Here is a 26,224-nt window from a genome sequence, read left to right as displayed (position 1 = left end):
GCTTAACTTTGTCAGATGAGCATGTGAGAGATGTGAAGATACATTATTCACAGTGGAGTTGCTTTATCCTAGACTGCCGATTCATAATGAAGTTAAAGTTAAAGAACTATATTGTTTTCCCCTCCCTTTGGTACATGAAATAAACACAGTGCTACCCTTCAGTTTTCATGTCCTCTACACGAGAGGCCTTCAAGAACTACCCTAATGCTAAACTATAATTTCAGCTCTGTTGTTTCTTTCTCCAGTGTAACTAAATAAATTAATGAGTGCTTGCCTTAAGTAGCTCATGCCCTCTTAACATGAAACCAGTCAAAACCACATTGAAACCTGACAAAATCCCATTGAAAAAGCCCACCAAAACCAGACACAGCCCGTGGACACCAGGCAAGGCAGGTACCTGACGGTAACCTGCTGCCCACAGGCGATGTGCTGCTGACCACAGCTGGGTGGTGTCCAACAGGGACATGGACATCATCCTGACAGTGACATTCTGGAACCAGGGAGGCTGTCCTGAGGAGCCAAGGGGCTCGAGCCAGAGGGTCACCACCTTTTTGGGCAGGGGTGATTCAGGAGGCTTTGTGAGGGAAGGCCAAGAGCATCCTGGCTGGCCAGGATTTGTTCACTCCTGTAAGACACAAGGCGCTCAACACGTGCCGTGGGTGTCCTGTGTCACCTGTGGGGCACAGGGGCTGCCTGTTCAGGTGTGTGTGTGCCACCTGAGCTTTCCAGCAGAGTCCTTGCCCGCCGTGCTCAGACAAGCCAGCAGCTCCGCGGGTGGCACAGGGAGGTTTGCCAGGGCTGAGGCACAGGATGTCACACAGCTCATTCCAGAGCGCTTTGGGCTGGATTGGGAATTGTGAGGCCACAGGACCAGGGCAGTGATTGTCCCCCTGTACTGGGCACTGGTGAGGCCACACCTTGAGGGCTGTGTCCAGTTCTGGAGCCCTCAGTGCGGGAAGAACACCGAGGGGCTGGAGGGAATCCAGAGAAGGGCAATGGGGAAGGGTCTGGAGCACAAGCCCTGAGAGGAGCGGCTGAGGGAGCTGGGGGTGTTCACCCTGGGGGAAAGGAGGCTCAGGGGAGACCTTATCGCTCTCTAAAACGTCCTGAAAGGAGGCTGGAGCCACCTGGGGGTTGGCCTCTTCTCCCAGCCCTGGATATGAGGAAATGAGGAAATGGCCTGAAGCTGCACTAGAGGGGGTTTAGATTGGGTATCAGGAAAAATGTCTTCACTGAAGAAATTGTCATGAATTCAGAACAGGCTTCCCAAGAAGTGGTGCAATCAACATCCCTGCAAGTGTTCAAAAGGCAGGTGGAACTTGGGGACATGGTTTAGCGATAAGCAAGGCGCTGTTGCTGGTTGACACCTGGACTTGATCACCTTAAAGTAGGTCACTTCTAACCTTAACGAGCCTATGGCTTTATAAAACACACTCTGCCGCATCTTAGGCGGCGTTGGAGGCCTCACGGGCACCTGCACGGCGGCAGGCTCGGGAGAAGGCGAGTGCAGAAGGCGGGCACGGGCACCGGCACCGCCGCCCCTCCCGTGCCCCGTCGGGCGCTCCGGCACCGGCCCCCGCCCCCGCGGCCCCTCGCGCGCCGCCGCCCTGTTGTCAGGCAGTTTGGCGCCCGCGCGCGCCCCGGGGGCGTGGCCCCGCGCGCCGGCCAATGGCGGGGCGCGGCGGGCGAAGCTGCGGGACGGACGCCACCGCTGGCTCCCGCCCCACCCCGCCGCGGCCTCCGAGCGCCTCGGCTCCGGATTGGACAGAACGGGTTTATTTTTAAAAGGAATCTGCTTTCTCTATTGGTCGAGAGAGACGCCTGTCAGCGTGACGTTGCCTTGTTGCTAGGCTGGGAAGGTGGGAATCGAGGGGCACCCGCCCCGTGCGCTGATTGGCCAATAGGAAGCCGAGAGCCCGCCGCCATCCGCGTCCCACCCTGTCGCAGTCGCGCAGGCGGGTGACTGACATTGGCCAGACAGCCAGTGAGAGGCCGAGCTCCGCACAGCGCCCAATGGGATGGGGCGAACCGGGGAGAAGGGCGGTGCCGGGGCGAGGTGATTGGCAGGTGGGCGGAGGCAGAGGAGGGGTCGCCGGAGCTGCCATGTCCGCCATCTTGGAGCGTCGGTGATGGTGGCGAGCGGAGGTTTTCCCGCCTGAGCGGAGGCACCCGGGGCCTGTGGCGGGGGACGCGCTGCCGAGGTACGGCCGGGACGGCGCCGTGATCCCCGCTCCGCCGCTCCCCGGGGAGCAGCGCTCCGGCGGCGGCTCCTCCGCGGCGGCGCGGGCCTGGCGTGCGCTCAGGGCCGTGCGGGGGCTCCGGGCGCTGCTCGGGCGGCAGCGGGCCGGGGCCGGGGCCGGGGCCGGGGCCGGGGCCGGGGCCGGGGCCGGGGCGGGCGGTGCGCGGCCTCCCGCGGGCGCGGGGCGGGCGGGGCGCGGGGCCGGGGCCGGGGCGCGGCGGGCAGGCCGGGCCGGGCCGGGCCGAGCGGCGGAGCCCTGCCTGCCGCCGCCTGAGCCCGGGCTGCCGCGAGGCTTCTCCCCGGGACGGCTGCGCTGCTCCGCGCTGCAACAAGGCGGCTTCTTGGAAATGTAATGGTTCACGAGCGTGGCGGTGTTTGGGTAAGGTTTAGCCGCTGTTAAATGCGTTTGGCGACGTCTCGCTTAGAACCTGCCAGTTTTTCTGGTTTTGTTTTTTGTTGGTTGCTAAGAACTTTTCGAAGTGTAAGAGGGAATTAGTGTTGTAGTCTGTTTAGTGTCATGCGGGGCTATCTTGTATGACATAAGTGCAATTGAGGCTAAAGATCATTTCTGTCAGCAGAAATGTTGTTTAAGTCAGAGCAGTGGGATACTTTGAATGGGTGTGTTGCTATTTTAAAAAAGTGTTCTGAGTGGAGAAAACTTAGGAGTAGGTGGATAGCTTTTGAAAGGAATCCTTTGAGATGTTGACAACTTAAAAATGAAAGATTGTGTTACTTGCTGGCGGTGGTATTACTTGGGTTGTGAATGTTCTTCAGTGGAATGAGTCTAAGTGTACTCTTAACAGGGTAGTGTGTTTTTGGATTGCACAAACACCTGTGTGTTTTTTTTCTGGGATGCTGAAAGATGGGAAGTCTCTGTTTCAGTGTTCCAGAAAGATTTGCTGAAGTTATTTGAACTGAATGGTCTATTTCCAGTGCAATAGACATTAAAATAAAACTCTGATTACTTAGCTCTTATTTGTGTTTTCAGTAGCAAGACATGGACTAATTGAAGCTTGCAAGAGTTTCTTTATTATACAGGTAGAAAATAACACTGAAGAGTTACCTTTCAATCTGTAAATTGTTAATGAGACGCCGTGCAAAAGTGATATCCAGGTTACATGTTTTTCTTGACAGCTTGTATTTTTAAGTACTTGTTTAGCTTCACTTAATTTACTTGTTTTGTCCATCTATGATATTATTTGAACATAAGGGATTCTCTTACTTACTTTCTGTTTGAAAAACAGAATGTATAGGCATTGAATCCTGCACTGTCTGGAGTTACTAAAGGAATTTATTTTCTCAAACTACTTGGAAATACTGTTTTGGCCAGAAGAACTGTTGATGAGGTCTGTTCACAATGACCAAGGAAAGCATTGAATGAATTGAAAGGTGTAGTTTAGAAATTCCAGAAAACCAACCTGTTTAACAGGAATGCCTTTAAGTAGGGTAGTGCTTTACAGCTTCTTTACAAGCCAGTTAGATTTGTATGTAAACTGCTGTAAGCATCACAGCTTTGGATTTTTAAAAAATACAATTCAAGTAGCTGTTATTCCCTTATGGAATTAAAGATACTGAGTAGTTTGTGTGTCTCTTCACAATGCTGCCTGGAAACTGCTCCCTTCTGCTGAGTTGCTAAAGTGAGCAAAAGTGACTTTTTCCTTTGGAATGTTTCTGTCTCGCGCTTGAGGGAGATGATGCTGTAGCCTGTGTACCACTCAGAGAATCACATCGTATTCCAAGAGTGAAATTTGAGTGAATTAGTAGATGGAACCTGAATTTAGCAGAATTAGAGCAGAAATTTGTGTATGTAGCTTTAGTATTGACAGATGTTTAGAGAGTGAACTCTGTTGTTATGGCTCAACATCTTTGCTTATTTACTCAGCTTAAGCCTGACATGCATGTACTGTGAAATGCTAAAGAGCTGGCTCCAAACCAACCAGTCAGGAGGTTGGGAAAGTCAGAAGGAGAAATGTGTTGAAGGAGTGTCTGATCCCCTCTCCTTTCTGTCCATTAATGTCCTGTTTTGTCCAAGGGCTTAAAAGCCTTGAAGCATGTACTTAACTCCACGGTTAAAGGTGGAAGCTAAAAAATGGCTCATTGCAATATGGTTGCAGAGAGCAGTGTTTCAGCACAGTGCACAACATCTTTGTAGGGGGAGACTTTTGTATTCACTTTTCTTGGGTAACTGAGCTAATTTATGGTCTTTGGAACCATGGTGGAAACCATGGCTTTTGTGCTTGGGCAGAAGGGGTGCTGCTGTGAGCACAGTGATCTCTTTCTGTGCTGAGGTAGGATGGCTCCAGCACATTGTGTGCCCTCTAGATTAGTCTTTTGTAGTAGCACCTTCACGTGTGGTCCTTAAACTTGCTGTGTACTCCCCTGTGTCATGTGCCAGGTTTAGGAATACTGTGTTAGCTCAGGTTAGTGTCTCACACTCAGCTTCTGCAAGACCAGGTGTCTGGTTGGGTTGTCCTAAGAGCAAGATGTAGAGCCATTGTTTCTGGCAAAACTTTTCACAATAATAAAACAAGCATGGATAAATGAGAAATAATGTCTTGCTTGTGTCTTCTTATTATTTTGGTAAGTTGGAGGAAGAGAGCAAAGAACTTGAGAAACTGGTGATCCTGATACTTTTGGAGTGGGAAGCAAGTCTGAAAGATCAAGGAGAGGACGCACAGAGAACATGAACATCATGCTGAAAGCTCTGCATAGCATGTTTAATTGTTTCTGTAGCATGTCAGAGTGCCAGCATCTGTTTTAGAAACCATATGCTACTAAGCAACTGAAGTAAAATATTTTTCTACTCTTGGATATTATGTGTAGCTTTATAGCTAGTTTGGGACACTTCTCAGGAAGTGGAATAGACTGACTTGAAAAGATTGGGAGGACATGTGGTTGAAGCTTGCCTGTTTATGGAATAGCTCTTCATATAATATTGGCAAAAATAAATTGTTGGTATGAAACACAAGACTTTTTGTGACCCTTGATTATTCAATAGCTTACATAACGTGCCAAGAAGCATGTTTAAAATGGTGTATGTGGAATAGGTGAAAAAGTTCCTGCCTAACCCTTTGACCTTTTTTTTTCCTTCTTGCTGTTCATACAGTCATCCCTTAATTCTGTAAAATGGAATTCTGTTTCTTTTCTTCTTAAATTTGAAATGCTCAGTGTCAAATCTGTGGGATATGTTGCCTGCCAGGTGTGGAAAAGAATAGCAAAAGCACCTTAGCATATAATCTTATGGACCAGTGAAGCTGTAACACCCCACTGGAGGGGAGATTGATGTTGTTAGGCCTGTAGGCAGAATGGCAGAGAAGAGTGCCTGGGAAATGCAGAGTGGGGATTTGATTAATGAAGGGGAGTGAAAAAGGAAAATAAAAAATGTATGTGTGCACCAGCAGAAACTGCCCTGTGGTGAGATTTGAGGATGGATTTGTTTCCTTGAAAGGTTCTTAAAACTTTAGCCAATTTCATTTTGAATGAGATGGTTCCAAACATTTGTGGAGTTGAAGTGTATGTCTGTGAGGAGGTGGAATACGTGACCTGGTGGTCTCTTGCCTGTGTCCACTGGCCCTTCTTCAAAACGAGCACAGGATCACCATAAGCCATCCCTTGTCACCTGTGCCAAAAGATGCTTTTAGATGTGAAGAAACCTCAAAAGCCCTTTTAGGATGCCCAGGCCTGTCCTAGGTGAGGCTTGAGAGATGGCCATGTGATTTCCAGTTTGGTAATAAAGCACAGTTGGGATGGAGGATGAAATCTCCAATTTTTTTTAGTAAAAAGTAGTTTCGGAATTAATTAAATATGTTCTAGAATAGCTATTTCAGTACTAAAAGCATTCTGATTGTTAATTACAGAAGAGAATCCCAGGCTTCCCACCCCTGTTACACAGTGGGAGAGTTCCCTTCTTGAGTGACCATTGGCAGCATTTCTAACTGGATACCAGTATATAAAATGAGATTTTGTTGTACAAATTTAACTTCTCCTGTGGGTTTTTGAAGTGAATCCCATTATTTCCTAAACTATTCTGTAAATGTACATGATGCTCCTTTAGAAGGGCAAAGCCCAGGACTAATCCTCAGTTGTGTTGCACATTTCTCTCTTGTGGGAGCAACCTAATTGATAGATTAAAAGGTTCAAGTAGTGCTTTATGCAGTGGCTGCAGGCAGTGCTAGTGCAGGTGTGATTGCATTTTCCAATGTATTGTGGCTCGTTAGAGCAGAAAACAAGGGAGTAGCAGATACTCTCAAGGCTTGCCTTGCTACAAGTTGATGTTATTTCAGTTCTGTTTGCATTGTCAAAGGGGTGTAAGCCACTGCCTCTACCGGGTGGATTTCTGCATCTTTGTAGCAGAGTGCTTATACAATTAGTGATACTCATAGAAACGGTGAAAATACAATGCTATTTGCTTTTTTTATAAGTGTAGAGAAAACCAATTCTTGTGTTTCCAATATATTTAGTGCAGGGGGAAAAAAAAGGGGTCTTGTGTGGGATGGTTTTGTGTGTGTGTTTGGTTGTGTTTTTTTTTTTTTTTTTTCCAATTACTCTAGGTTTCATTAAGGTAAAAATCATAGGTTAGGTATTGGTGACAAAATTCATTCCTTCTGTGATTTGGAGAAATAGGGCTCTCCATATTCTGTTCTTGCTTACCGTGTACCTACTACTTGGACCAGTTACCAATCTTCAGAGTTCAGCTGTAAACTTTGGGTCTGGTTTGAACTGCATAATTTGAATTCATGTTATTTCTTCTGCTACTGTCTTGACAGACTTGCTGGATGTCCATGTAACTGAAAGCTAAGTCTTCTAGAAAATAAAAAGTAGTAGGTTACTTTTGACAACTTTAGCTGTTGTCACCAGACTTCTTGGAAAAGGATGGAAGGTTCAGAGACAGCTAAAACAAAGCTTGGTGGTGGTGGCAGGAACAGATCCACTTTTTAAGTAAGGGGGGTTCCTACTGATGTAAGCATCTCCTTTCCCTAGGAACTCGAGGTCCATGCCATGTCTGTTGGTCAGTCTAGATGGAAGTGCACCTAGAAGTTGCCACAGCTCAGGGGTTTTGTTCCCATCAGCCATGTTTGTCTTTCTCTGTCCTTTCTGGCTCTTACAAAGGAGGAGTTTGTCACCGCTCATGGCAGCCTGAGGGGTGATGACATGTAGAGGTCTTTTCCTGTCTGTGAGGGACAGCTGTAGAAGGTACAGTGACCTGGCTGTGAAGGATCAGGTATTCCTTTTGGCTGTGACAAGCAAACATCCATCAAAGGATCCTTCTCTGTGTGTCCTTGATGCTGATGATGGGCTCTTTGTTACAGCTTTAATCCACATCTAAATAGCAAAAAATTGTTCACTGAACACTGTATTTGGTGAAATCTGTTTGATGAAGGAGATAGTAAAGGTAACATTAATGAGAGATCTGCATTTCTTAATGATCAACACAAAAAACTAAATGTGTTTTTTCAGGCTGCTTGCTTGTGCTCTAAGGGCTAATACTCTCTGCTAGAGTCACAATATGAAAGTTTATACATTTTTTTTGATACAAGTAATATGTGATTGAAGACTGAACTTATAACTTCTCAACCCATTAATCCTTGATTGCTTTAGTTACTCAGTAGTTGTGCCAGGTGCAGTTGTCTTAATATGACTTCAGTCATAGATTGGCACATACTTTTTTCCCTGTGTCTGCCTCATCCAGTATGCCCTCCTGCTGTACTTAAATGTGACTTATTTTGAGAACAAAAACCAAAGGACTTTAACATAGCTGGAGTGAGTATCAGCTAGACTTGGCTTTGATGCTCTACTTCAAAAATGCAAATTTATAATTTGCAAAAATGCAAGTTATAAGTATAAATTAATCCCTAATGCCTTAGTTATTGACTGGGGAATTTAGTTGCCCAGATTGGAATTGGAGAGATAGGATATTGAAGGCAGACAAAAATAATTCTGAATCTTTCATGTATGAGAATGTGTGTGGAAAAAGATTCAAAGTGAGAAAAACCCATGGGGTTCATGTATTTACTTATTTATATATTTATTTATTTTTAGGAAACACCTGCAGATGTTTTTCACTATGGGAAACAGCATGCCTTTTAGGGCATAACAGAAAACAATGATGTTAATACTTGTACAAGATTTTTTTTCTTTGAATTGCCCTGGTCCAGTCTTCCCATCTTGTGGATTTGGGAATTTTGAAGTTTAACTTGTAATCCTAGCTGTAAGGCTGGAGATTAGAATGCAGTGGGGTTGGATTTTTTCCCCTCCCACGTTGAAGTTGTAGCCCCATGCAGCCAGGAATGAAATTATTTACAGAGATAGTAAAAGGTTGTAATGTGGTGCTGATCTCATTCTCATGAGAAGAAGGGTTTATAGGTTATCCAAATGTGTAATTAAAAAAAATTATTGTAGTTGGTGAACATTGAGTGAAACCACCTAAGAAGTCTTGTTATAGACTTCAAGGCATTTCAGACTTAGTTAATTTCTGTGCCACTTGGCATAGCAGTAACTTGACTTTTTGGAATGGTAATAAGACTGTCTTGACGAAAGTCTGTGTGGGACCCTAAATGTTACTGAAAAGAATAGAAAACTTAAGTTCAGGTCTTAAGTAAATTGATTTCTAAGTCTTTGGCTCAGCAGGGTATTTCTCTTTAGGGCTTTATCATGTAATGCTGTAATAAATACCATTTTAAATTCTGAGCTTGCATTTTAAATAGCTTGGTTTCTTTGAAACTTTATGCTTTAAATCCCTTGAGTAGGCGTAGGGCAGAGAAGTATCACTGTAGTTTTGTGTAACTATAACCTATCAGTGCTGTTTTCAGTCTTGCTTTGGGATTAGTTTTAACAGTGTGTTCAGTAATTCTTAGTAAAGTAACACTTAGTGAGAGTTGAGGCTCTTCTTGCAGCAGGAGAAAACTGTTGGCAGATAGATTGGTACTTAAGAGAAAGAACTTGCAGGAAGGAATGGATGCTGAAAGCACTGTGGTGAGTTACTGTGTGGTAGCCCTCTCTTGAAAGGGCACAAAGAAAATGAAAGAGAAAACAGCCAGTTGGAGGAAGGGTCCTTTCAGAAATGACAGGCACTGTGTCCATTAACTGGGCATATTGCTTGAATGGGTTTTTTAATTTTGGGTTTTATTATTGTGAAATCACAGAGAAAATAGTAGTTTTGGCTTTTTTTTTTTTTTTTAAATGGTACTTGAGCTTTTTTTTTCATTAAACTAGGGTGAGTGTTGCACTTGGAAGAAGTGTCTTCTTCTGTTAGGCAGTCTTGGTTTTTGTGCTGTTGTCCAACAAAATAGAAGTTCCATGGGGAAGGCATTACTTCTGTTCAGTTGAGACACCAGAGGCACCTGTGCCTAAAAAAATGTGTGATTGCTCTGTGTGTGTGGTTTGCAAAAGGACAGCACGGCACAACTCAGTTGCTGGAGCCTCCAAAATATAAATTGTGGGCGTGGGGAATGGGAAAGAAAAATAGCATTAGCTTATTAGCCACTTCAAGCTTCACTGGGAAGGCTTTTTGCATGGAAGTTTCATGATTTTGCTGGGTTTCTATTGTCTTTTCTGAAACATATTTTTGCACATACCTAAATAAAAATGATGATAATTCATTAAACTTATATGGGTGAGAATTGGTGAAATCTTCCCATTCAAAGCATTATTTTCTTAGTTTTCTAAGATGAGTCTCAGAAAAGTCAAGCTGGTTATGCTTTTTCAAAGCTTGTTGTTTAAGTAATAACAGTTACTGGACAGCTGTCTTTGTAGCACTCTGTATTACAGAAGGAGGATATTGAGTCACTTTTCAGCTGTCTTAGTCTTAGAGTGGTAAATTAATCTGACTTCAGCATCGAGTACTTAATTGACATTTCATATGTATTAGAATATTTTTCTTTTCTAAGTACTTGCCTTCATCCTCAGGATGTCTGCAGAGGTGGGGAAACTGTTGTGTAGGCTGCTTTTCCTGGATATTTAGAGTTTGTTCTGTGAAGGAAAGTAGTGTTCTTGTTTGGTTCAAGGGTCAAATAAAGCTGTAAGATTGGCACCAGGCTGGGGAAGATTCCAAGTGGCACTAAAGCATTTTGGTAAATGCAGATACCAAAATCTAGAGAAGTGAATATGCTAAAGTAGCATCATTCTCCCTGTATCTAGGTGCTGCTTCTGTATTTTATTTCTCTTGCTTTATTTCTCTTTATTTTCTACTTTTGTCCTAGGGGTTGTATTGTTAAACTTGAAAATGCTGGTATTGTAGAAAAAAGTATAGATAGGGCTTAAGCTCTTTGGGAAATCAAGTCAATTTAGTAATCTTTGCACATGAGCAAATCAAAATAAAAGATGCTTTAACTTGCTTAAATTAAAGATTAAAAGAAGAAATATCTTCAACGTTTCTGTTCATGATGTTGGATTTGAACACACTTCAAAGTGTTAGGGATTCTGACTTTCATTCTGAAAAGCAAAACATGCTTATGATACTGTCATTAAGGGAATATTTAGCTTATATGAGCATTTAGGGTGGGTTGAATAGTTCTGTCAGTTTTTTCAGTATATGGTAGCATTTCTTGATATCTTAATAAAAACAACTTGAGAGCTTGCAACTGTGAAAACTTATTTTAATGGCTTTGTAAAGCTTAGTATGAGGAAAACCAGGAATATACTTTTGCCCACAACCTTTAACTAGTGCAGTTCATGTAAATTACAATGAAAATCCAGGTTACCTGAACAACAGGTCCCAGAAACCTTGAATTAAAGTGAAGTGTTAAGCAAGAAGTTACAAATTGCTTTGGATTTAATTTTGAAGTTGCTATTTTCATGCGAGAGTCCACTGCAGTTCTGGCAGCAGCTGTAGCTGACTGGAACTTCAGGAGGCAAAACATTGATGTGCTCCTAGAAGCTGCTGACTTCCATTTCTGGACCACAAATGGTCTTTAAGTATTCTTTTTAACAGGACTGGCATTTTATGTGAAAAAAATAAAGCAACTAATAGCCACGAATGCACTGTCTAAACAGAAGGAACAGTGGTGTCCTGGTTAGAAGTTGCTGAAATAGCTTTTTTTTACCTCCGTGTATTTCTCATGTGCCTCAAAATCTGATTTATGTCCAACTTTCAAGGCCTAATCCACAAGGGGAATGGGAGGATGAACTTGAGAAAAAAAAATCCAAAATCATGCTGTCTTTGAACTAATACAATGAACAGAATAAAACACGTGCTTATAAAAGAAACTTCTGGTAAAATTCATGCCTTTCAACTTCAGGCTGTGACTGTAAGTTACAGTAATTGTTTCTAAAATGTTCAAATAAGAAAGTTAAGTTTAGTGCTAGAGCAGTGAGTCAATGTTTCTGGGGTTTTTTTGCATTTCCAGAGTAGCAGTACAGGAATTCAGGACTCATTTACACTTGCAAATTATCAGCTGGTTGAGACAACAGTAGAACTGATGCTGAATTGTCCAAGTTCAACATCACCCATCTTATTTATTGGGTTCAGGAGAGCTTCTACTCTGTCATCCTGAGCAAGCTTGTGGTGATGTAATTTAGGGCAAAGATGGAAGAGTCAGATCCTGGTTGCACTGTCCCTAATGGTATGTTCCCTCTTCCTTGGCTGCACTGGCCCTGGTGATTGACAGACCCTTTGAGTTGTTCCATCCCATGGACATGGCAGAAAAACTCTTCTCCCTTCTTCCTCCTGCATTTGCCACTTTTCTGGCTTGGCAGAAGTTTCATCACTGTTGGGGAGCCAACAGAGGGTGACTGCACAGCCAGGGGTAGAACAAAGCTGCTTTGCATAAGCTAATTTAGCATCCTAAAAGACCTGTGAGAGACCATGAGGAATTTCAGTCCTTATCCTCATTCCGACTGTGGATGGTGACATTGCAGCATACAGATATTGTTCCATACATCCTCTGAGCAAGGTGTTGAGAACTGATAGCCAAAGCATTCGAAGTTTAAGCCCAGACCTAACATAGTGTTTAAAAATTGCCTTGGTTGTCATGAAGATTTTTCTATCAACTTAAATTAGTTCCCAAATGAGAATTCTAGGCTAGTTCAGATGCACCAATGTCTTGGCCCTTCAGCTCTCACCACTACCAAATTGATGGTTGTGGACAACACTTCCAGGTCAAGTATCTTTGAGAATCATCTGTCCAAGGGGTTACTTAAAAGTTTTTGGGAAGAGATGTTCCTGATTGTGTGGTAACACATGGGGTTCTAAGGAGGAATGCACATTACTTTGACTTTTCTCACCTGACATTTGGAGAGGTGTGGTAGGGAACGATGCTGAGTCTTAATCTGCGATTTCACAGTGCTCTGCTGAAATGTTACATTAAACACTTTTGTGTTGCTAGTCTGTCATTTCACTGGGGGATCTTTCTGGGCCATTAAGCCAGTGGAAGAAGGGAAAAGATTCTCCTGTTTGTGCTTCAGCTGTTTTTCACATGTGTTGCATAAAAATTATTGTACTTGTTCTGGCCTAGAGAGGTGATAGAACTAAATCATCCCATGTCCTGTGCTTCCCTTTATTAATTGTATCCAGGCCCTTACATTCTAGAAGAGATGCTGGTGTTCTGCTAGTGGTTTTGTCAAGCTTATGTAACAACTTTATTTCAGAATTATGAAGTTATATAAGTTAACACATGCAGAGAATTACTGTAAGAGCAGCACTAGTCAGGAGCTTGCAGTTCTTGCACTTTTTTACCAGAATACACAAATGTCAGTTGGTTTCTATCAGTAGGAGAGACACTTGTTTCATTTCAGTGTTTGGGCCAATAGAGATGCATAGGAATGGTTTTAGAAACAGACATGGCCCAGTTCATGCAGCATTAATAAAATTAGTTTAGTCCTCTTCATGGCAATTGGTCACATAGTGGTTAACTTCTCTTATCTAAAAATGTGTGAATAAAGTTTGTTAGGTAATACTTAAAACAGACTTTGACATGCTATTGCATTTCATGTGAAGATGGATCCTACCCTGGATACTTGTGTCTTGCTTTATTTTCTGGGTATATCACATAAACATGAACATGGGTGTGGTCCTGGTTGTGATGAGTCTTCGTAGTTCTGTGTTGGAATGTAATCCATCTGTACACATGCCAGTACTTCCTGCCTTTGCATGTTACCTTCAGGTCTAAGGTTTTAACCTTCCAGCATTGGGTACTTCTTCATGACAGGACTGTATTCACTTGGCTGAGCTATTGCTGAATGTAAGCCATCCATGGAGGTAGGAAAGTCAGATTTAAATAGACTCGAATCTCATCCAGTCAGGTGATTCTTTTTTCACATTATTTTATAGAAAGAACTCCTGTGGGATTTTGGAGGTAGGGGTTTGTCCCTTTTTTCATAAAGTAGTACCTAATCTGACCTGCAGAGAGGAACAGTGTGAGTTAATAAACCATGTGTACCATTGAGTGTAAGGCAGTCTTTAGACCAGCCTCTATGCTCTTGTAGATTGAGGTGGACTGAAAAAGTCCTGATTGACCAGAGCAGGGTTCTGGGGGAACACCCTTCCCAGGGTGTGCTATAACACATGTACTCCAAGTATCGTGCTAATTTTGGTTATATTGGTGTCTCTAATTTGCTGTGTCATCCTACTGTATTGAATTCAGAAGCTGTTTTGGTGCTAGACAGTGATATTTAGACACTGAAGTCTTCAAGCAGAAAGCAGATTAGAGAAAAAACAAAGAAATCCTTGTAAGGGGAGTAATCATTGTGGTTTTCATTTGGGTAGTTCCACTAGCAATTGAAATTTGTGGATCTTAAGAATGTGTAAACTCTTCTGAAAGTGCATTAAGCTTAGCAGGCTTCTTACTTTGTTTCCACATGACATAACTGAAGGAGTGATGTTCTCTCCCTTTTTGGAGCTCTGCTTTGGAAAATAGGTACACTTTTAAAATGCAGAAACAATAACCTGGAAAACTATAGTGACGTGAACTGAGTCCAGAAAATTTGTTTACTTTTTCTGCTCTAGTTCATCACTTGCCTCACAGGGTGTTGGCAGCTCTGCCAGGCATGGAGGCCTGAAGGTCTGCAGGTGAAAAAACACATTTAAAAGACCTGTAAGAGAATGATGATCAGTGCATTACACTGTTCATGCGTATGTTGGTTGCTAAAATAATCAGAGAAATAATTTTAAGGTCCTGTCCAACCCAAGGTATTCTTTGAATCTCTGATCTTTAGGTTGACACAGACCATCTGTTAAATCACCTGCAAAGATCAAAAACCAGCTTTGAAGATACAGCTCCTGATCTTTAACATGGAAGATGTAAAATCATTCTTCTCTTTGGCAGAATACTTGAATTGCTATTGAGGTGAATAGTTTGGGATTTTTAGCTGAAGATGCCAAATACTGGGTAGTCACTGACCTGAGTTAATAAACATGCCACTAATTTTGCTACCCTTCTTAGTTGCTAGTACTTTTATTTTCCATGAACAGCATTACCCATGTTCCCAAAAGAAATGGAAGTATTGTGTTGCTTGAAACCTGTGTTAAAAAGCAAAATCAAAAAGCCCTTCAAAGTGCTGGAAAGTGAAGGTGAATTTTTGTTTCAGAAATTCTTCTTGCAACTACTACAAACAGCTAATTGGAAAAAAAATCAATTTGTAGGGTGCTTTTTCTTGCCTGTTTGGTGTTAACCAGAGCACAGACAGGTAAGTGTCAGTCTGAACCCAGTTAAGGATACCTAATAGAGCCTGTTAATTCTTCCATTGTAAAGCAAAATAATATTAAACAAGCAAAAGTGGAGATTTTCATAATGGTGACTGAATGCTGTCTTAATTCAGCTTGTTGCTTTGGAAGCCTGGATGTGGTCTGTGTTGGTTTTTTTTGAAGTTGGCCTGTTTTCAGGTTGAAACTGGCTGAATTCTTCTTAGACTTGTGCCAACATAACAGGCATTCTTAATGCTTCTTAGTTTATTTCTGTGCAGGTTTGGGGATAAATGACATTAATATAAGAGAATAGTTACGAAGATAGCAAAAAACCTACTGCAGAAAGCTCTAGTAATGGGTATTTCAGGTCTTCCAGATCTGAAGATGTTATTTTATGGGAAATTGCTAATAGTTTGCTTTTTTTTGAAGTCTGGATTTGTGTTAGGTTTCAGTCAATTGCAGATTATAAAGGCAGTTTCATTTCAGTGAGATGAACTTTCTTCCTTTGACTCCCAAAAACAGAGGGAAATGTTAAAATTGGTTTAAAAGTAAATAGATATTTCAGATGACGTGCTGCTTTTCATTTTGTTTACAGTGTATGTTCCGCTGAGCTGACATTTTTCTTCCTAGCAAGTTCTTTCCTCTGTTCACGTGTTATATTTGTTGCAAAACAGTCCTTAGTGTTTATGCAGTTGTCAAGCCATTGAATAGAACCTATTAACAATATTAAATTATACCATTTTTTTTTGTCGTTGTAGGAAGAAATCTGCTTCATCTAATTCAATGCTAATTCAGTCCTGCTAATCTGCTAGTACTGTAGATTGAAAGATTTTTTTGCTGTTGCCAGGATACCCTGTAATGGGCAAGAAGCCTGAGAGAATACAAAACGTTCTGATTTTTTAACTTTTAAAAACTTTTGTGTTTTAACAGGTAAGAAACTATTAAACTTGACCTACAGCAGTAGATTTAGCTTCTGCATCTATAAAGCCTTATCCTAAAGCATTCAGAAACCACTTAAATTTTAAGCTTTTCATGTCCCTGATGTCCACTAAAGTCACCTGATTTTATAGGTTCACCTGATTTTATAGGTATCACTTTCTAAGCTGCAGTTCCTTCTTCAGTTCAGGCTTTGTGGCCATGCCTTCCCTTTTCTTGCAGCTTTTTTCTGATTATTTTCTAGCTGTCTGATTCTAACTTTGTCTTTTAACCCTGCTCTTGCACTATCTTTTTTCACCCTGCTTTGGGGGAGAAATCAATCAGGGGTGTTCCGGACACACAGTTGTGGATATTCTGTTTGTTTTACTGTGTTTTGCTTTTGTGCCAGGAAATGTGTCTGCTTCCTGGCACAAAACCTTTTTGAAAGAGTTTCAAAGCAAATGTGTTCATAAACTGACGCACAGTAGATATGAGTGATGTTTATAAGTTATTATACTGAAGTATACTGTCTTCTGCAACTGAATTTTTTGGTACTAAACGTCATGTTTCAGTGCAGAAGTGTCTTCTGGGTAGCTGTGCATTGTTGAGCTTGCACTTTATATTACTGTGGAATCGTGTGCATTTCTTAGTGTAATAATATCTTCATTTTCATTTTGAAGCTAATTGGAAGAATTTATAATAGGAAAAATCTAACTGAATTCTGTGACCAGTGGATATTTTAAATTTGTAATTGGCAGTTGATGTGAAATGACTAGAAAGTGATTCATCTTTACTTGGGCAGGAGAGATTAGTGTCTTAATTTGTAATTATTGCAGGTAATTTAAGATCTTAATTTATTAACACTTAGTTACCTGTGGTTTGAGATTGTGTAGGAATTGATCAGGATATACTTGTTGCTTGGTATGAAATTGTTCTTGTAAATTCAGTGCAAACTGTAGATTTCACCTGATTGTTCTACTTCTGTTGAACAGTTATGACCTCTTGAATTTTGGGGGATTGGTGTCTTGGAGTAAACTTGAACTAGTTTGGATTTATTTACATACTTCATGTCAAAGCTATAGATTATTGGGGCATTCAGTCATAAGGGGGGTGTATATGCACATGATAAGTGTATATATATAATGTATTATATAAAAAATTATAGAATGGCAGAGTAGTTAGGGTTGGAAGGAACCTCTGGAGATCATCTAGTTCACCCTCCTGCAAGGCAGGGTCACCTAGAGCAGGTGACACAGGAGCATACTCAGGTGGGGTAGGATTGTCTCCAGACCTCCCTGGGCATCCTGTTCCAGTGCTCTGCCGTCCTCAGTGTAAAGAAGTTCTTCCTCTTGTTGAGGTGGAATTTCTTGTCATTAAGTTTATGGCCATTGCTCCTTATCCTGTTGCTGGGCACCATGGAAAACAGTCCAGCACCATCATCTTGGTGCCCAACTTAGATATTTGTATGCAAGAATGAGATGCCCTCACTCTTCTTTGGACTAAAGAGGCCCAGCTCCCACAGTCTCTCCTCATAAGTGGTGCTCCAGACCTCAAGTCCATCATTGTGGCCTCTGCTGGACCCCTCTCCAGTAGCTGCTTCTCTTGTGAACTGTGGAGCCTAGATTGGCCATAGCACTCCATTCCAGATGTGCCTCTGAATACAGGGGCAGGATCAGCTCCCTCCACCTGCTGGCCACACTTCCAGATGCACCCTAGGGATACCATTGTCCCTCCTGGCCACAAGGGTACACTGCTGACTCATCCCCAGGTGTGTTTTATAGTTCTCATCTAGATAGGTGTGCAGCTGGGATTGATAAATAAGGGTAAAATTGATTTCAGTTCACTTCTTAACTGTTCTGCAACAATAGCAGGCTCCTCCTTCTCATGTCTGGTAGGGGAGTAGAAATCCCTGCTTAATAACTTGCCTCAGCAGGAGGTGGCACGTTGTTCAAGAGCATGTTAGAAGATCACTGTCTTCATCCAGTTTTCTGGATGTTTTTCTCACAGTCAGGGAAAGACTGCCACATGGCATCTCCTGCATTTCTCTCAAGAGGCTGTAGTTACCCTCTGAAAGCACAGTAGTAGTTAGCAGAGGAGCATGTGTGCTGTGAATGAGTACAGTGTCTGGAGGGAATCCTGTCATGACATCAGGAGGCCACTGTGGCAGCAGTGTATGTGGCCAGCTGTGGCTGTCCTGGGAGCTGGGGAGGCTGTGGCCTGAGAGTGTGCTCATGTGGGAGGAGGAGGCTTAGGTAGACTCAGGTCCCCTTTTTGGGGATCACTCCCCTGCTCCTTGGGCACAGGGACTGACCTCTGCCTCCCCTCTTGTGCCTGAGCTTCAGCCTGCTCTTCATCCTGTGTCCTGGCTCCCCTGCACGAGACAGTGGCAGCAGTTTTGCAGGAGGGTCAGAGATCCTTGGTAAACTCCCACTCTGTGTCCCCTGTGCCCAGCAGTGGCTGAGAAGAGGGTGAAGCATCCAGGAATCCTGCTGTGAGGAATGAAGTGCAGCCAGCCTGCACAAGATCTCGCAGCCTTCCATGAAGGAATTGTTGGATGGTTTTGTTTCCTTTTTAACATCTCTTCTAGTTAGTTACACCTGTGGACTAGGAAGGAGTGTGCATGGTATTAGAAGTATGTATTAAACTGTTGAGGTAGAAGTGTTTCTATTTTCTCTTCTATTTAATTCCTATTAATTTCAAACTATTTGTTCCTTTCTCCGCAGAGTTTCTTCACTAGCTTATTATAAGTAATGAAGTATTTCTTTTCAACTAGGTTTCAGGCTTGTGACATGAATAGGCTGTTCTGACACTGAAGAAACAGCTACATTTTTTTTGTGTTCACTTGAGACTTCTATGCCAAATTGATCTTACATTTTGTTTAATATATGTAGCAACTGTACCATGAAAGTTTATTACTGCTTTTATTTTTTTTTTGTGGTTGCTGGGTGTAATTGTAAAGTACTGTAATTAAATCTAGGGCTTTTGAACACCAGCTTTCTAGCTAATAGTACTCAGTGAACCTCACTGCTTTGATTGAAAAGAAATTTATTCCAAATGGGTTAGGACAGGCAGTTGTAGACAGCAAGTTTACAATGGGTGATGCTCTGTTGAGTACAACAGGCAGTTTAAAAAGTAGCAACTGGAGTGCCTTCTGTCATTTTTGTTCACTGGTAATTCTCTTCAGCTGTAAATTTTTTTCAAAGGTGCATTCATGCTTAGTTTTGTTTTTTTGAACAGATGTGACACTTTCAGTGTCAAAATAAGCACTTTATAAATGCTAGTACAGTGTCCATTGACTGCAGAAAGGGGACCCCCTGCCCCAAGCTGGAATCTCACTAAACGTACCTAGATAGTAACTAGGTGAGGTTATGTGAGGCTGGCAGAAGGGCATGCTTGGCATTTGAAACAAATCTCTTAATGTGTTTAAAAGTCTTAGAAGATAATCTACCAAAATTTTTCATGATAAAAGCTTAATAAATTATCTTCATCATTACTTTATCCTTGCTTAAACTTACCTACCTACTTGGTTTTTAGGATCAAGGAGTTCTTTGCATTGGAAATGCTTTTATCGTTAAGAAGTGCAAGACTGTCCTAAAATCAAGGACTTCTTTTGTGGTTGCTTTCCTTGCATCCAACAACTAGGTTGGCTTTTGCTAGTTGCTGCACAGAAATTTTAAATCCTGTTTTGCTGAAGTAGGCTGCATCACTTAAGATGTGTTTCATCTGTGGAAATGTTGGTGCAAAAGTAACTAATTTTCTTTTCCATGTGTGTACTTGAACTCTACAGTAAGAAAATACAGTAGTGCACAAAGAAAAGTGACAGATTCTGAGGGGATTCTTATATGCAGTATTTGTTACAACTGTGTTTAGCATTTCTCAGAATTTCACATACTACAGAATCTTCAGCTTGACGCTGAAAGTTTCTCTTGCTTGAAAAATGAAACCGGGCATTTCCGTAAAATCTGTGAAATTTCTACCCGAAACTCTGTGTATGTGCCTTTGACATCTATGTAGTTATCAGGTAAAGAGCCTTCAACTGGCTACTGAAATCCTTCTGGTTTTCCTTCTGCACTGGTCTAGATGCCCATGTCTGTTTAGTCTGAGGTACTGAGTCGGAAGGAACTCAATGTAAAAGCCCCTTTACGTGTTTGTTTAACCTAAGTATGATGCTTAAAAGTTCAACTCAAAGGAACAGCTTACTTTAGTTTTCATATTTACTGAAGACTTCTGGATGCTTTCAACACTTGTTAGTCTGTTTTGTAAAAGGTCCAGTATAGGAGGCGTTGTCCAAAATTAAACTGTATGCTTCTCTGATGGGAATTCACATCTTAGTCTGGTATCTTGAAAAGAGGAATGCGTTCAGGAAAGGTGTGTGACAGCTACCATCACTTGAAGCTACAGAGAAACTTTGTGATACAACTGCTAGCAACTTCATTTGATAGAAATGCCACTTAAGCACTTAATCTCCAGAAAGAACCGCTGATTAGTTACTGTTTAAAATACTTGTGTGGTTTTCTTTCCCTGTAACAGACGGCGATTTAATTTTCCTTCTCGGTTTGAAAGGTTCTAAGCATTATTTCTTCATTTAGCACATGATAAAAGTGAGAATTTCAGTAACCTCTATGCCAGCAATTGAAAGCAGGCTTTCTTTGCTTTGTTGAACTTTTTTTCTTTTCAGATTTAAGTCAAGTGTTTATTACATGGAATGATATTCAGCATTTGTTCAGAGAAGAATCTGTTAACAATATTAATTAAGAAAACAAAGCAATATTTTTATGGATATTAGATGTTACTCAGAGTCTTGAGTTGTCATAAGTTGCACTTGCTGATCAAGTTCATGTAAACTTTTCTAAGTACTATTTAATGAACTGGATGTCAGTCTTGCTTACTGGAAACTTTCAGAGATTATAGAAAACTAACATGTTACAAAAGACAGACAAATACATGCAGCATCTTTACCAACTTTAACACATGTTGTCTTTCCACAAATAATCCAGGATGAAGTTTTTAACTTCATCCTGGATTATTTTGCTTCTTGTAGTTTCTAACCTTGAGCATGTCTCGTATTTGGAAGTCTTTTGTATTTTGCATTAAGTCCAAATGTCTTTTTCTGCCCTGGCTGAAAGTGAAGTAACATTGGGAGTAACACAAACCATCTGATCCATTGAGTTTTCTCTAAATTTGCAGGTAGTGAAGTTTTAGAAGGAGCACACTTGTGAGTTTTGGACAGAAGGCCTAATGCCGACTCTGTTAATGGGACTGAAATTTGAAAAAAAGCATGGTGATGATTCAGAATTAGTAGATTTTGGGAGGGAGGGTAGAACAGTAGGCTTTGAGAAAAATAGCAATAACATGTTTTGATTTTAAAACATCTAATCAAAGAAGGCTGATTCTAGATTACTGTCAGTAATAATGCCTGAGAAAATTCTCTTCTCTTCAGGGTTCCTTGACTTTCCCTTTGGCACAGTTTATGTTGTTTATTTTTCCTTATTTCAAAGGACCTGGGCTCCTGTTGAGAAGTGATGGAATAATCTGTGGCCGGCACCTGACATATTGAGAGAGCAGCCCCTAAAGGAGCTTGCCTGGGAGACAGTTTGTGAAATAACACAGTAACATGTTTGCAGTAGTACGCCTCTTTTTTTGTTATTGCTCTTTTCCATTGTTGAATTTCTCTTGAAATAACTTACTGAGAAATACACTGAAGCCACTGAAATGAGCGTTAATCACTACAGAGGTATTTACATCTCGACTTAGCATTGATCATGGTTACTTATGAGCATGGTACTTTCACTAATTGGGGCAAGGGGAGGGATTTGATCTACTTTCTAGAGGTTTAAAAATTGCAATCAAAAAATATCCTCCGACTTTAATAATGCACTGTTTTCACTTCCTCACAGTTAGTTTGTGTGTGGCTTGCATTACCCACAAGCTAGTGTTTTTTATAACTGTATAAATTGATTTAAGCTAATTTGTAAGATCAGGTGTGTTAAACCCTGCTTGAAAGTTTACTAATATTTCTAGTACAAAATAGGTTTTTTCTGCTTCCTAATCATTTAGTACTTGCCTGGGATGTTAGACTAGTACCAGTACTGCAGTCACATAAATCTGTACATTGCCTGATTGGCTTTGTTTGAACCCCATCTGTATAAACAGAAAGCTATGTCATTTAGGGCCTGTTATGAATGTTACAGCTTCTGTAAAAAGGTCAAGCAGAGTAAGGTGATCAGTGTGTTGTGGTTAAAGCAACAATTAAAACCCTCAAAGCAATTAAAATGTCTCCATAATGAGTATACCAAGCTTTATAATATTTAGACTGAATACTGAAAGTCTTGCTAGTGGAAAGATCACGGACACAAAGCTTTTGCTAGATCCTTGAGGTTGTTTCTGTTTCCAAACTGCTCAATTACTAAATTTGACACAATGCTGTTCTAAGTAGCTCTAGTGTGCATGCTGAATCCATTTCAACTTGGAAGTAAGTGCTTAAATGCTGCCTCTTAGTTGCAAAAGAATTGGGCATTTCTGTTCTATATTTGTGGGGTGTTTTGAGTGTATGACAACAGCATAGCTGGATTATTGCCTTTAAGCTTGCTCCTGTATACAGCCTACAGTTTACAGAAGTGTCCTTGCCAAAATAATACTGTTCACTGAAATTCCATGCCTTAACTACATGTCCTCAGACCTGATATTGCTAATGCGTAGCAGTAACTAATACATTGATTTAATCTTTCACATTTTGAAAATATTTACTAAAGGAGCAAAAGGAGTCTTTCTTTCTTTCTTTAAATATGCTGCTCAAAACTGCTGCTTTCAATTGTAAGGAAAGGAAAGTTTTTCTTAGCATGTTCTAGTATCTCTTTTCAGTTGATTTAACATCTGCATTCATATAAGCCCAGTTAATACCATGTCAGAGGTCAAATGTCATGTAAAAGCCCTGTTTTCAGGGCTGGCTGGAAATGAAGTGTTTGTATGGAGCTTAATGAGGGGTGAAAGCAAGAATTTATTGGATATATTGTAGACTGAAATATTCTTTTCTGATAGCACAGTTGTCTCAGTAGCAACTGTTCAAAAGGTGTCTTGGAGAAACAGAATTAATATAGAGGTGCCAGAGCATTTTATAGGAAAAGGTGAAGTTGTTCATTCTTACAGGTCTGTTACAGCCTCTTAGAGTGTTTCAGTGCTTGGGGCCACTGCCCTTGACATGTTTGTGTAACACACCTTGGCCTTTGATATTCCTCCTCTGTCAAGTTTGTGGAGGCAGGGACAATTAGTGTAGTGTTGAAATTAGCTCCTGTACTCTGAAGTGTGCTCCCTGCAAGCTAAAATTCTTTTAATTGCTCTACCTTTATAGATGTTTTCTTCAGTGGTGGGGGTGATATTTCAGTGCAGTTATTCTCTGTCCATTTCATCACCCAGCTTGATTAATTGCTGAGCAAATAGTTCTGAATCTCTGACTCAATACATAGATTAAAAACAAGGAATAGGAAAAGCAAATTAAATACCTTTTTTTAAACGCAAATTAGCATGTTCCTTTCATGTAAGTAAAGCCCTGCCTAACTCTTACCTTTGGATGTTAGAATAATGGCTACTGCTAATATATTGCTATTCTTCTTACACAGACCAGCATGTTTTGGAAATTTGATCTCCATTCGTCATCACACATAGATACACTTCTAGAAAGAGAAGATGTAACACTGAAGGAGTTGATGGATGAAGAGGATGTTCTACAGGAGTGCAAGGCTCAGAATCGCAAACTTATAGAGTTTCTGCTGAAGTCAGAATGTTTGGAAGACTTAGTTTCATTTATTATTGAAGAGCCACCTCAAGACATGGATGAAAAAATTCGATATAAGTAGGAAAATTTTTGGGGTTGGGGGAGATTTAGTAGGTGGAAAGAGGACTAAATAAATTAGTTAATTTGATAGTGTGAATCCCTGTGTGCTAGTGTATAGTACAGTATTGGTGTGTTTTAGATTATGTTTCCAAAAGGCTTCATGGAACTTCTAAGTAAATTATTCTAATATATGCATCATCTTCAAATGGAAGCTTCTTATCCACAAATGCTTCCAAAACCTATTCATATCCAAAGGAGCTGCTAAAAAAAGGTCCAACCAGGACTCACATTAAGATTCCTGTAGTTGTGTTTAAAGAAAATAGTTGAATGAAAAACCTTTTTTGGATAGTATAACTGAATGGTTAGCTTTGTTTTGTTTATTTGTAACATGTTTTGAAGGTGCCTTTTAAAAGATTCATGATACTCCTTGGAACAATGTCCTTAGAGTCCCAATGCTGATATTTACCTTTCCAGAGTATGGCCATGACTTCTGGCTTGCTGAGAAGGTTCAAGCTCAAAATCCATCTAGCAGTTTGCAGCAAAGCGCTTCTACTGCTTTTGGCCTATTTTAGTGTCTGTACAGAAAGGTGCTTTTTTTCTTAAAATGGTGTGTTAAAATAATGTGAAATAAGTTACACTCTTAGTTGCAGAACTTCACCATTTCTGAAAAACCAAGCCTCCTGTAAATGTTTCTAGTAGAGTTGGAAATTGAAGCAAATAAGAAGTCAGTACTTGAAGAGATGGATTTAACAATAGATCTTGAAATGAAAGCTTGCTCTTTCCTTTGTCAACTTCCCTACTGGTGTTTTATTGCTACTGAAGATTGAAGTAGTGCCCTTCTTAAATGAAAACAGAGCTTACAGGCTGAATGTGCGGTTTTATTACTTGGTGTTAGTTTGCTACTTTAGTATAGACCAACCCTGCTTGAAAATTTAGTCAGATGCTTTACCAGCTTCTGAATTCAGAGCTGGAAGTATGAGAGTTCCAAAGTATGAGTGATGGATAATTTTTTCTTTTCCCAGATACCCAAACATATCATGTGAGCTGCTTACATCAGATGTCTCACAGATCAATGATAGGTTGGGAGAAGAAGAATCCTTACTCCTGAAACTGTACAGCTTCCTCTTAAATGAATCTCCTCTAAACCCTCTACTGGCCAGTTTCTTCAGCAAGGTGTTAAGTATTCTTATCAGCAGAAAGCCAGAACAGGTAACTAATTGCAAACTCGTCAGTTTTACAAGTGCTCTGATAAAGCTGTTGTACTCAGCAATTCTGCTTTAAGATACTCAATTGAGGGATAGCAGCAGAGTCAAAAGAGGGCATTCATGTTCCACCCTAGCTGAAGACACCTCTTCATTATGCACATGATTAAAAAATACACTTGGATGAGTAGGATGTATTTGATTCAGATTTGCCTGAGCTTTTTATGCAATCAGTGTGTGAGGGAGCTTGCCTCAGTGTTTTATGTGATCATATTTGCATTTATTGCTGTTAAAAGCAAACTTAGATGACTTGAATCAGTGATAGTGATCCTGACTTGGTGTGAAGAATTACTTAGAACTAGGAGAGAAACATTTGGAGTCCTTGCTCAGAAATGCTCTTGTACTCAGTGCATGTGGTCCAGTACTGCAAACAGCTGCAATGACTTGACTCTCAAACCTGAGACACTGTTTGTATTAAGAGTTTTGCTCTGTTGAACTTTGCCCACTAAGCAAAGAGATGAGACTGATTCATACCAAAAAGAAAACCTGACTCTGCTTTGGATTATAAGTAGTTTATGGTCAGCAGGTTGGGTTTGAGAGGAGACCCAGGACACACTGCGTGTAGTATGGATCTGCCCTGTGCCTGGGTTTTATTTTATCTTGTCTTGTACTGCAGGCTTTAAGTGGCAGAAGTGTTCAAGAAAGTTCTCATCTATTTTGTCAGTTTGATAGGAGAGTGAAATGAAAAGTGATTGGTGTAATTTATCGTGTAAAATGTATGAAGCAAATATAAGTTTACTTTTTCATTTGCAGATTGTAGATTTTTTAAAGAGGAAGCATGATTTTGTAGACCTCATTATTAAGCACATAGGGACCTCTGCTATCATGGACTTGTTGCTCAGGCTACTGACTTGCATAGAACCTCCACAGCCCCGGCAAGAAGTGCTGAATGTAAGTAAAATATTGCAGAACTTCTGTCTGACATGTGTGAACTCTAAGCTGGCTTAACTTCTGCTGTCTTTACTAAGTTTATTTCTTGAATATGCTGAAATTAGATGTGTGTGGGGTTGGTTGTTTGTGGTTTTTGTTTGTTTGTTCTTGGTTTTGTTTTTTTTTCTGAGCTGCCAATATTTTTCCAGTAAAACCTTACTGCTGCTGGAGACAACTTAGAACCTGAGTGGCTGGTCTCTTCCCCAGTCTTTGAGGTCTAACATACACCTGATGCAATTTTTAAATTGTTTTGAACATTGCCAAACACACTTCGGCATCAAAGTTTGTTGAAATTAATGTAAGATTTTCTTTTTTACTGTGGCTCAAAATGCTGATTTTACTTTTTCTTTTTTCTGAAGTACTGTTAATCCTTATTTAGAAGTATTGACATTATGGCTTGTGGCAGTTGTCAAAAGGCTACTTTCAAT

General features: G+C 40.9%; 1 protein-coding gene across 16 annotated transcripts in view; it reads left to right on the top strand.

Moving 5' to 3' along the window:
- Positions 1-2,056: 2,056 nt before the first annotated feature.
- The window catches only part of PPP6R3 (protein phosphatase 6 regulatory subunit 3), a 50,503-nt gene continuing 26,335 nt past the window's right edge, over positions 2,057-26,224 (top strand). For 8 of the 16 annotated variants that reach the window (XR_010364828.1, XR_010364827.1, XR_010364829.1 and 5 more), the window contains exons 1-6: positions 2,074-2,201; positions 15,617-15,788; positions 21,272-21,399; positions 23,390-23,622; positions 24,627-24,813; positions 25,620-25,757. Coding sequence is in view for 11 of the 16 variants with exons in the window: in XM_064425067.1 (XP_064281137.1) it covers positions 21,388-21,399; positions 23,390-23,622; positions 24,627-24,813; positions 25,620-25,757 (570 nt within the window). In the remaining 5 variants the exon portion in view is untranslated. Of the gene's footprint in view, positions 2,202-15,616; positions 15,789-21,271; positions 21,400-23,389; positions 23,623-24,626; positions 24,814-25,619; positions 25,758-26,224 lie in introns of all 16 variants that reach the window. The other 8 variants (XM_064425069.1, XM_064425065.1, XM_064425062.1 and 5 more) reach the window with 3 other exon arrangements.

This window comes from Passer domesticus, chromosome 6, assembly GCF_036417665.1.
Source record: "Passer domesticus isolate bPasDom1 chromosome 6, bPasDom1.hap1, whole genome shotgun sequence".
NCBI lineage: Eukaryota > Metazoa > Chordata > Aves > Passeriformes > Passeridae > Passer > Passer domesticus.
The sequence above is the reverse complement of the archived record's forward strand: the minus strand, read 5'-3'. Positions and strand labels throughout refer to the sequence as shown.